Below are 11,399 nucleotides of genomic sequence, written 5' to 3' on the forward strand. Positions count from 1 at the left end.
TTCCTCTCATTCATTTTCTGATTCTTAATTTCCAATCTCTCTACTTTACTTTTCTCATTACCTCTTTCCTCCCCTCCTATGGACGTCAGCCCCCTTCATCCTACAAGGGCCAAAGGAGAAAGAGAGAGAGAGAGAGAGAGAGAGAGAGAGAGAGAGAGAGAGGGAGAGAGAGAGAGAGCGAAGGTTCTCCAGAGGCATCCAAGAGTGGCCGTACCTATAAAAGTGTGGTTTGGACGACGGAGGAGCCACACTTCTTCCTTTCATCGTTCCGTTCGCATCGATTCTCTCCGAAAACGAATAGAAAATGAAGCTCGTAAGTTATCCCAATTGGTTTTTGGACTTTGATCTGTGTGGTTTTAGAACTCAAACAAAAAAACTAAAACTTCGAAAGTTCTTCTTCAGCGCTGCGCGTTCTTGCTAAACATTGATGAAGTTTTGGCGCCAAAATGAAAATGGCTTTTGACTTCGAAATGTATAGGCTTCAGTTAGATAAAAATAATTTTAAACATCGTAAATGATAACATGACGATAGACACTACAGCACAAGTGCAAAGGACCTTCTTGCTAACCAAAATCTCGAAGGGAGACAAAAAGCAAACTCAAATTTCAAAAACAATGTTGATTAACGAGCTCACTGAATTAATGTCGACTTGAATGGTTGTTGCGACCTAATGAACGAGTAATCATAGGCTAATAAATGACTTTTATCAGCCCTCTGATCGGTGATCAGCGCTAATTATTGTCTCATCCTCTAATTAAGATGGGACCCACCACCGCCTGCGCGATTTTGGAAGATTGGAGCATGCATCGAGGACTGGGTTGAAACTGGTCTTTTTCTGAATCTAAAATCTTGAGCCTTGATTCTGACAAGCCAGCCTTTTTATTTTTATTATTATTAATTTTCACCGTGTAGTAACATCGACGAGGTTTTTCGGGTCAAAGGAGGAATATTGCTATTGATTATAATAGTCCCTCCCTGCCGCTAAAATTTTAAGCCACTAATCGCAAAAAAGAACACATTTTCTTATATTTATTTCGAATCTGTGACGTCAACGAAGATCATAGGTATAAGAAGTCTTGTTTTCTTTGCTCGTTAAACCCGCGTTGTTTGTATTGCTACTTTGCAGTGGCCTTATACCAGTACAGGCTCTAGTTCCTCCCAAGCAGCTCGTAAAGCCTTGTAAGCACTGTCGACGACATTCCGTAGGTATGGCCCGGGGCTCGCGACTTGTACACGTACGATGACTGCATATGGTCAGCGCCATCGTGTTCTCGCTTGCCAAACCTGTGTTTCATCTCCTCCGGATGACAAAATAATGGGCAACGTGCTCGCGGCTGCGCAACAGACGTATACAAGCAAGCGACAAAAAATGAGGGGTTCCTCCCTAGCTTCTTGCATGCTTCTTGAGCGCAATGGAGTAGGACATTCCAATTCAGTTCGGATTCTTAGTTTATTATCGGTTCTTTCAGCAGGAGTGCAGAATGGGTTCTTAGTGTTGAAATGACTTAATTATTGCGTTAAAATGTTAGCTAATTCCGATCAAATTCCTGTGCTTTCCCCTTCTATTTTTTTTCTGATGATCATCCCTTTTCTAAATATTGTAAACAGTTTCATCCAACTATCTCTTTCGATGTTAAAAGGATGGAGATTCATCAGATAAATCTCTTCTTAAACATGTTAAGTCTTTTCATTCGCCATATATTTTTTTAACAAGTAATTGGTCTGAATCCGGTAAAGAAGTGTGCTGATTACGTTCCAACAATTTCTTCTCCGGTAAAAATCGAGTAAAACAACCTCTCCTTAAAACCAGAGTAAATTCCTGCGCCTTCATCCTTTTCTCTTTTAATCTAGTAAATCATCTAATCCTTTTTATGATGTTTATTAATTACATCTCTTAAGATTCTCCACCTGAAGTAAATCAGGTCTACATCAAAGTCTCCGTAAAACCCGACAGATTTCCTGCGCTTTCCCATCCTCACTTTTTTTTTTTTTTTTTTTTTTTTTACCACAGCGACCATATCTCGTATTACCTGCCCTTGGCTTTCATGCTGCTGTCGTTTCTGTCGCTACCTGCAGCCGCACGTAATTGGGCCACGATCGCTCGTCCTTTGTACGTGAGAATCCATTGCTAAGTTGAGGCAGCAAGAAAGCATTTCGTTACGCTTCCTAGAAAATTAAAATTTCGCAGGTTTAACCAATGTATAATTAAAAGGGTAACGATAGCGATTTTGTCTCTGTAGCTATGCAAGCCCTTTCACCCGCGGCATTGAAATGCTGAATATGTTTTTCGTAATCTGACGTCAAACGTATGATAGTTTTTTTCTTTTTCAGTTTTACAAGCGATTAATCTAAAATTCGTATTTGGTATCATTTATTCATCGAGTATGTTTTATTACAATTATTGTCTTCATCAGTATTCTTGAGCATTTATTGGCTGAGTGATTCATACACTATATCTGTTCTTGTTTAGAGCAGAGAGCAACGTTTAACTATTCATTCATTTTTCAAATTTCTCTTATCTGTTTTTATTTGCTTCGATTACTTTGAATTTTTCAAACATAAGAAAGCAACATTACCATAAACTTTCAACATTTAAGTTTTTTGTGTCTGTTATTTATTTATTTGACACGTAAAAATTCCTCTAGAATTTTTTAACCCCACCATTAACGAAACCTCTCCAGTCATCGTTCTCAGAATCTCCCTCTTGCATTGTTTATTTACCCGCGAAAAACAAGGAACAGTTCTCCGCAGTCGGTCGCAGACGGTTGCTTACAACTTTTGGGACTCCGCTGGTAAGCGGCGGTGATCATGGCTAGCCTTAAGGGTATTCAAAGGTCCAAATTAAGAACCATAAGAACGTCCAAGTCATCCTCATAAATTTCAAGAGGGCTGTCAAACAGCAGACTTTCTGGGAACAGCGAACGACACCGGGGGGGAAATCGATCCGACCGCGCACGCGCTGTAGGAGTTAAAGCGCTGCCCTTATCGCATAAAGGCGGTGCTCTCCGCTGTCACAGCACGGTCGGGCGTTGCCAGCGATTTGTCTTTAACCAAATTTTATTCATGTTGCTGAAAACTTTGCTGAGATTATGTCGTTCGGTTTTAATTAAGGATCATTTGTTGTTTTTATTTTGTTGCTTGTAGATTGTAATTTACGTTACATTTATTTACTCTTAAAGTGTTCATAGAGCGATGTCTTTCCTTGCCAAAGTGAAGCGTGGCCTGGCTAGCCATGCAAAGCCAAAAGAGGCCTCTGTTACTGATCCCTCGTTTATACCCTCCTCTAATGCCAGTCGTTCATGATTACGATCACCGGCTGTCCAATCCTGAGATGACGTTACCGATACAAGCAAGTTATCGTCACTTGATAATTCAGATCCGTGAAGTTTCTGTCGGATTATCAGGAGATAAAGAGACCATCGGTCACTGGAACTTGCTTGAGACCCAAATTATAGGTCGATCCTCCAAATCAGGACGAGATAAATGTCGAGATTTCGATGGTAAAAAATTAGACTTACATGACATGCGTTTATCTGCTTATTTACTGGATGTTTTTCAGTGTTTAGAGTTTCATCTCAAGTGAGTGGAGGTGTTTTATGCTATCCAAATAGGGCAATTACTTTTATCGAAATAATTTTAGCTGTACCTTTGAACTTGCGTGAAACCCTTTTTGTACATAGTTCATACCTGGTTTATTCGTATTTCAGTGTACAAAGGATTTATTTTCGACGCAGGTGATGTTGCTATGTCATTCTGGATCATATATATATATATATATATATATATATATATATATATATATATATATATATAGTGTATGTATATATATGTATATACATATATTTATATATATATATATATATATATATATATATATATATAAACATAACCCCCTTCCCCCTAGCAGGGAGGGCTCTTAAAAGTATCATCCTATTACGATAACGTTGCAAGCTCCGAATCCGCCTAATTGGATATCCAGTGTATAGACCGATGTTTTCAAATTGCTCATTTTATCATGAAAGTAGAAGTTACCTCGCATTTCAAGTTTGGCTTATGTTACTGTTGCTCTTAGAATGTGTTGGCCTTATGCCAGCACGAGCTCTTGCTCTTTTGAGCAACCGTTTTATGTTCTCTTATTATATGATACCTTATACCCGTTTGTTGACATATGCTGAACAGCAAGTCATCTAAATTTAGATTATAAATAACATTTTTGTCTTTCATTAATTGCGAGAATATCACACAAGGACTTCATTTCCCATAGAGACTTTAAAGTGAGAAACGCCTAAATAGAAAAAGAGTAAAAAATAGGCAGCAAAGAATATGTTAAAAGAAATTTGGCGAAAACTGTAGAATTTAACCTCTCAGTTCGCCTTTTCCTACAGCTGCCCCGTAGAAACTGTCATTCCTCTGAAGATGATAAGATTCAATGAGTGTTTAGTTCCTTCTTTCTTTTCATATTCTCTTTGGAACTGGGCTAGAAAAGTGCATTTAAGGTTAGACGTTCCAATGGACTTTGATCTAAAAAAAAAATCACGGAAAAGTCACATTCGGGTTCCCAAAGAAACTTCAAGGAAAACACCTGATTAAAAATTAATACAGTTGAATAGCCATTCTGTTGTTGAGCAGAGAGCGATCGGCCTAAGTAAGACAAACAAGTAAAAAATGCGCCGGAGTTTCTTCGGCGCAATCGAGTTTTCTGCACAACGTATAATCAAGGCCACCGAAAATAGATCTAACTTTCGGTGGTTTCGGTATAATGCTGTATGAGCCGCGGCCCGTGAAATTTTAACCACTGCCCGTTGGTGGCCTACCCTATATCGTTGCCAGAAGCACGACTATGGCTAAATTTAACCTTAAATAAAGTAAAAACTACAGAGGCTAGAGGGCTGCAATTTGGTATGTTTGATGATTGGAGGGTGGGTGATCAACATACCAATTTGCAGCCCTCTAGCCTCAGTAGTTTTTAAGATCTGAGACGGACAGAAAAAGTGCGGATACAGAAAATGCGGACAAAGAAAAGTGCGGACGGACAGACAAAGCAGGCACAATAGCTTTCTTTTACGGAAAACTAAAATGGAAAACGTTCGTCGTCATTAGGACCGCGTCTAGGCAACGTGGAATTCCAGAATGCAAAGTAATTAGAGGTTGACTTTCGCTTCCAACCTTTAGACGCGAGTAAGGAGAGAATGTTCAATAAGACAACAGTAGTCGAAGAGCTAGAGTAGAGTAACTATGTTTGCGTTTTTTAGTGAAAGATCTCCGAAGGATGTTTCTGTTTGCTCCGATATGTTCCATAAGCTCCGTAGGATATCAAAAAAGGATCTCACAAAGGGAACTGTCTCAGAAAGATCTCTCTCTCTCTCTCTTTCTCCCTCTCTCCATAACGCTAAGTGAGTTTTTCAGGATTTCCCTGAAACCCACTGAACAACTTCTCAAAAGGACCCCGTTTCGTTTCACAACCCGTACCACCTTAAATATTCCTAAGCAGAGTTTCATAACAGGACCGCACCACTAACCTTATTCTTCTTCTTCTTTCAACCTTCCAGACTTTGCTGTTCGCGTGCTGTGTTGGGTGTGTGTTGGCCCGACCCGAAAAACCTGCCGCTTTCGGAAACGCCGTTGTGGCACCGACGCCCGTTCCGATTCTGGTCGACGAGAGGGAGCCCATCGATTCCTTCGGAGGATACGGCTTCAAGTAAGCATGTCCTTGTACTGTTTATGTGAAGGATATTTCTAAGATCATGTTGTGGTTATTGGGAAGTACATAGTTACTGTTGCCGTTTAATTTATAATGTTTATATTCTCATTTCACACTAGAATATCTGCTGGTCTTATAGATCAGATCTACTGACTTTTTATCGGATCTATTTTACAATTCTTTAAGATCTTCTTTTATGCAAGTATTTCTTGAAGTTTATTTAATTATTATGTCTCTTTGTTATTTAACATTGTTTAATAATTTACTCACTTTTATTATTTTGAAATTTTGCGTTGAGCGTTACGGAAAAGGAATAGGATAAAAAAAGTCTATAGTGACAGTTCTCGGAGAATGGATAAGAATTAAATTAATGAAAGTTTATATATATATGTATATATATATATATATATATATATATATATATATATATATATGTGTATGTATATATGTATGTATATTCCTACAGGCTTGCTTCCATAATTTGAAGTACTAATAAAGTCAAACTAACAAAGTATAGACGGGATCACAGAACGACTTTTTTTTTTTTTTAAATAAAAACTAGGTAAACTACTTTCCCTTACCTTCCTGTAATATCTTTGCTGTCCATTTTTTTTTATTTTTTTTTAATCAAAATCGTTTTCGCAGTAATCTACATACCAGTTAGTTTGTCTGTATTCTCGGCTCCTGCGTGGAACTGTCAGTCAGGTAATTTGACAGGCAGGCATGAACTCTCTCTCTCTCTCTCTCTCTCTCTCTCTCTCTCTCTCTCTCTCTCTCTCTCTCTCTCTCTCTGTGATAATGGAAACTCGATCTGGAGTTATGGTCCTTTCTCAGAAGTAGGTTTTACTAAAATTGTTTATGGCTGTCCACTTCGTATTCCACACGCGACGTCATTTGCATAGAGACCTCTCTCTCTCTCTCTCTCTCTCTCTCTCTCTCTCTCTCTCTCTCTCTCTCTCTCTCTCTCTCAATATGGGCTTTATTTGTCTATTTTTATGGAGACTCACTTCTCTGTCTCCCTACCTTTCGATTCCTAACGAATCTTGTGTAAAAGCATTCCTTGTGTTTACCGCAGTTGTCACAAAACTAGTCCGTCTTAATTTCCCCTTCTTTTTTATTGCTTGCTTTAACTGGTGTCTGGAGATGCTACAATCTAAACGAGGCTGCTGCCGATTTTTAATGCACGTTGTGTATCTTGGTCTCGACTGATGATTACACTACTGTATATATATATGTATGTATATATATATATATATATATATATATATATATATATATATATATATATATATATAATGTGTGTGTAACTCTACATATATATATATATATATATATATATATATATATATATATATATATATATATATATATATATATATATATACATATGTATAATTTATATATACATATGTGTGTGTGTCTTTTAATTCTTGAATACAGTATTGGTTCCATTGGGCCTTGACCTTCTGGTTCCAAGAATGAGCTTTTGGGATGAGGTTGCTAGCACCGCACCGTACACCCATCACATTCCACTGACCACCAGGTTCAAAAGTCATTGTTTTCGTCGGCACGTCTCTGTATACGAATAATTATACATAAACATACTCATGAGCAATGTACCTACAGTTAGAATTTGAGGGGATATTAAGACGCCGTCGTAAACGCAAGGTCTTACTTTCCTAGCAACCCAATCCTATGTAAAACTCCAGTTTCATCTCGAGTTTATTTTTTTTATTGATTTCATTCGGATCGATTAGCGACGTCATATATATATATATATATATGTATATATATATATATATATATATATATATATATATATATATATATATATATGTATATGTGTATGTATATATATATATATATATATATATATATATATATATATATATATATATATATATATATATATATAGGGAAATCAAAGGACTCACCTGTCAACTTCAGATATCTGCTATCTTACAGGATTGTCACGGGAGATGGTCAGAGCAAGTCTGAATCTTCTTCCCGCGCTGGTCTTGGAAAGATGGTCACCAAAGGACAGTATTCGTAAGTCTTACGACGTAACTTGTCATTAGATTTAGTCGAACTAATGTTTATTTAAGTGTTTTAAATTTCTTTAGTATTTAGAACATGTCTACTTAGATTTCCATTTATATTTGTATAATATTTTCTTTGTTTGTGTCGTGAATAAAAAAGAAAATTGTATTTTGCAAAGCAAAAATTTTCTGCTTTACTTCACGTGTTATTGTCGCTCTCCAGGTTCACCCACCCTGATGGCCAGGTGCACGTTTTGTCCTACACTGCTGGTGTGAATGGTTTTGAACCAATCTCCGACATGCTTCCAACACCCCATCCTCTGGAACCATGGCACCTAGAACAGGTAAAGCCCCGTGTATATCAGAGTTAAGTCACTGATTTGTAAATTTAGTGATTCTAATTAAATGATCTTCGTCAAATAATCATGGCGTATTCTAACCTACTTGGTTAAAATTTACTCTCCTTTCTTAATTAAACCCACATTTCTTCCTCTTCGGATCTTCCCAAAACCTCATATTTTCTTCCCGTTGTCATCACCTGCCTTCAAATCTTCCCAACTTTCATTTTTCTTCCTTCTTCTTCGCCTTCGAATTTTACCAACCCTCATTTTTCTTCCTATCATCTTCTCCCTCAGATCTTCCCAATCCTTATTTTGATTCCCCTTCATTTTTCCTTTTTTCATCTTCACCCTCAGATCTTCCCAATCCTTATTTTGATTCCCCTTCACTTTTCCTTCTTTCATCTTCACCCTCAGATCTTCCCAGCCATCATTGTCATTTCCTTCTTCTTCAAAATCAGAAATCCCCAGCCAACCTCTTTCTTCTTTCCCAATCTCCATTTTCTTCCTCTTCAGCTTCACGTTCAGATCTTACAAATCCCTGTTATTCTTCCCCTTCATTTTCACAATCAGATCTTCCCAATCATTATTTTATTTCCCTTCATCTACACCATCTGATCTCCACAGCCCACATTTTTTTACCTTCATTTTCACCTTCAGATCTTCTCAACCCCTTTTTTACTTCATCTTCACTTTCAGATCTTCCCAACCGTCATGTTTTCTTCCTTCATTTTCTCCTTAAGATCTTCATAACCCTCATTTTTTTCCCTTCATCTTCACTTCAGATCTTCTCAACCCTTGTTTTCCTATCTTCCTTTTTACCTTCATATCATCCCAATCCTCATTATAGTTTCTCATCATCCTCGTCTTCAGATCTTCCCAACCCTTACTACTTTTCCCAATCTTCCCCATATCCATTTCTTATTCCTTCATTTTCACCTTAAGCTCTTCATAACCCCCATTTTTCTTCCCTTTCGTTTTCACAATCAAATCTTCACAATCCTAATGATTTTCTCCCTTCATCTTCACTTTCAGATCTTCCCTAACCTCATTTTTTCCACTTAATTTTCATCTTCGGGTCTTCCCAAACTTCATTTTTTTCCTTTTTTTATCTTCACCATAACATCTTTCTAATCCTCTTTTTCATCTTTATCTTTACCTTCAGATCCTCCCAGCTCTCATTTACTCTTATTCTTCATCTCCAGATCTTCCCAACCCTCAATTTTTCTTCTCCTTCATCTTCAGATTCTGCAAACCTTTTTTTTTTTTTTAACTCCTTTAGATCCTCAAGGTTCTGGCTTATTTCTTGATCTTGTCTTCCAACCCTCAACTTTATTACCAGACCCTTAATCCTTTATTTTTTTTTTTACTTATTTCATTGTCTTCAAACCCTCTAAACATTTATCTTTTTCATATCCTCCATCTTTAGATCCTCTAAACCCTCATTTATTACTTTCCTCCTATCCCTCTTTCTTTCATTCTCTGCGTCGTCTTCTCCAAACCCTCCAAATTCCCTTTTTTCTCTCTCTCATTTACCTCTTTATATCCTCCAAGACTTCATCTACTTTTCCTTTAACCTAATTTATAAAACTTTTTCCTACATATTCTCCAAATTCGCATAATTGTCCTCCTCTTATTTTTATTTTTCTTCTTTAAACTTTTATTCATTTCCTCTTCTTCTCTCTCTTCGAAACCCATATTTATTCCTTCGTATGATTTCGCTCTTCCAAACCTTCATTTGTTTGCTTAGTCCCCAAAACCTTAATATACCTCTTCTTCATCTCTTCCCAACCCACATTTACTGTTTCTGTCTTCATATCCTTTAATACATTTTAATACATATTTATCTATTTATTAATGTATTAATTTATTTTTTCTCTTCTTCCTAATGAACACCATATTCCTTGGAAGCTTGAATTTCAAGTCAGTGGCCCCTGCGGGCTTGTGCCATATGATAACAATAACCTCATTCATCTATTCTTCTTCTTCTTGTTTATCAGATCCGCTTCGCCGAAAGACAACGCCGCTTGCAAGAACTGGCCGAAGCTCGCGCTGCCCTGGAGGCAAAACACAAGCAACAGTAAAAGCATAACCAAAACAAAACACAGGAAAAATTGTAAAAAAAAAAAAATATCAACTAGTATTTTTCATGCAACTTTCACTCTAGCTCCTGTCATTCTGTATACATTGTTACATAATATTAACTTATTATTGTTATTACCTTATTGAGTAATGATGATTTCGAGTCTGAACGGCTTAATAAAATACACCCAATAATTATTTACTCTTAAATTCATTTTCCTATCGGCTTTTTAAGGTGATCTGAGGGTTGCGTCCACATTAAGGGTAAGCATTTCTTAAAAACATGACGGCAACTTATCACAGGTTGAAAACAAGCATACGACCGAAATTGAAGAACGGATCTTAGGCAAATGCTCGACAATCGTACGAAGCGCTGGTTGAGACTGCCCATAAATAAGTCGTTGACGTGTATCTAACATGTTTATGATGTGTGTACGTTGAGTTGGCGTGATGTGTTTGTGGTAATGTTCACTGTATTGAGAACGCGCTCGAAGCCTTTCGTTTTAATCTCAAATATTTATTATATTCCTTTTTACCTTCATATCATCCTAACCCTCATTCTAGTGTCTTATCATCATCGCCTTCAGATCTTCCCAACCCTTATTACTTATCCCTTTCATTTTTACCATCAAATCTTCCCCATATCGAGAATTTTCCTATTGTATGCCAGAGCGCTTTTAACATTCTAAGGTAATGAGATAATTTACTTAAATGTCAAGCGTACGTGTGTCTACCTACGCCATATATCTGTCTACCAAAAATATCTCAATGATACTATATCAAAAACCAACACCGGCCCCCCTCACCCTACCCCCCACAACCCAGCCTCTCACACTCAGGATCTCAGGGAAATCTTCAACTGACAATTTTGCAGCAGTTTCCAAAGTCCTCGATACTAGTTTTCTTAAGCTTACATATTGTTTAACTTGTTACTGAGAGATCCTTCTACCTGAAACGAGCCTTGTTCTTTGCCTCATTAAAGTATCATATGTATATTATATATATATATATATATATATATATATATATATATATATATATATATATATATATATATATATATATAATATATATACGTATATGTATATATAAAGGTAAGTATAGCTTAGTTTTACCAGACCACTGAGCTGATTAACAGCTCTCCTAGGCTGGCCCGAAGGATTAGACTTATTTTACGTGGCTAAGAACCAATTGGTTACTTAGCAACGGGACCTACAGCTTATTGTGTATATATAACT

At 37.0% G+C, this 11,399-nt stretch overlaps 1 protein-coding gene across 1 annotated transcript; it reads left to right on the forward strand.

The window, feature by feature from the left end:
- Positions 1 to 237: 237 nt before the first annotated feature.
- Positions 238 to 10,363, forward strand: LOC136825695 (cuticle protein AM1199-like). The gene is made up of 5 exons (XM_067082437.1): positions 238 to 313; positions 5,551 to 5,699; positions 7,668 to 7,751; positions 7,965 to 8,085; positions 10,080 to 10,363. The coding sequence occupies exons 1-5, from the start codon at positions 305 to 307 to the stop codon at positions 10,161 to 10,163; spliced, it is 447 nt and encodes a 148-aa protein (XP_066938538.1). The 5' UTR covers positions 238 to 304; the 3' UTR covers positions 10,164 to 10,363.
- The last annotated feature ends 1,036 nt before the right edge of the window (positions 10,364 to 11,399 follow it).

This window comes from Macrobrachium rosenbergii, chromosome 39, assembly GCF_040412425.1.
Source record: "Macrobrachium rosenbergii isolate ZJJX-2024 chromosome 39, ASM4041242v1, whole genome shotgun sequence".
Taxonomy (NCBI): domain Eukaryota; kingdom Metazoa; phylum Arthropoda; class Malacostraca; order Decapoda; family Palaemonidae; genus Macrobrachium; species Macrobrachium rosenbergii.

Coding starts and splice junctions, on each gene's coding strand:
- LOC136825695 (XM_067082437.1), top strand. Junction 7,752..7,964: donor GTCACCAAAGGACAGTATTC/GTAAGTCTTACG, acceptor GTCGCTCTCCAG/GTTCACCCACCCTGATGGCC. Junction 8,086..10,079: donor AACCATGGCACCTAGAACAG/GTAAAGCCCCGT, acceptor CTTGTTTATCAG/ATCCGCTTCGCCGAAAGACA.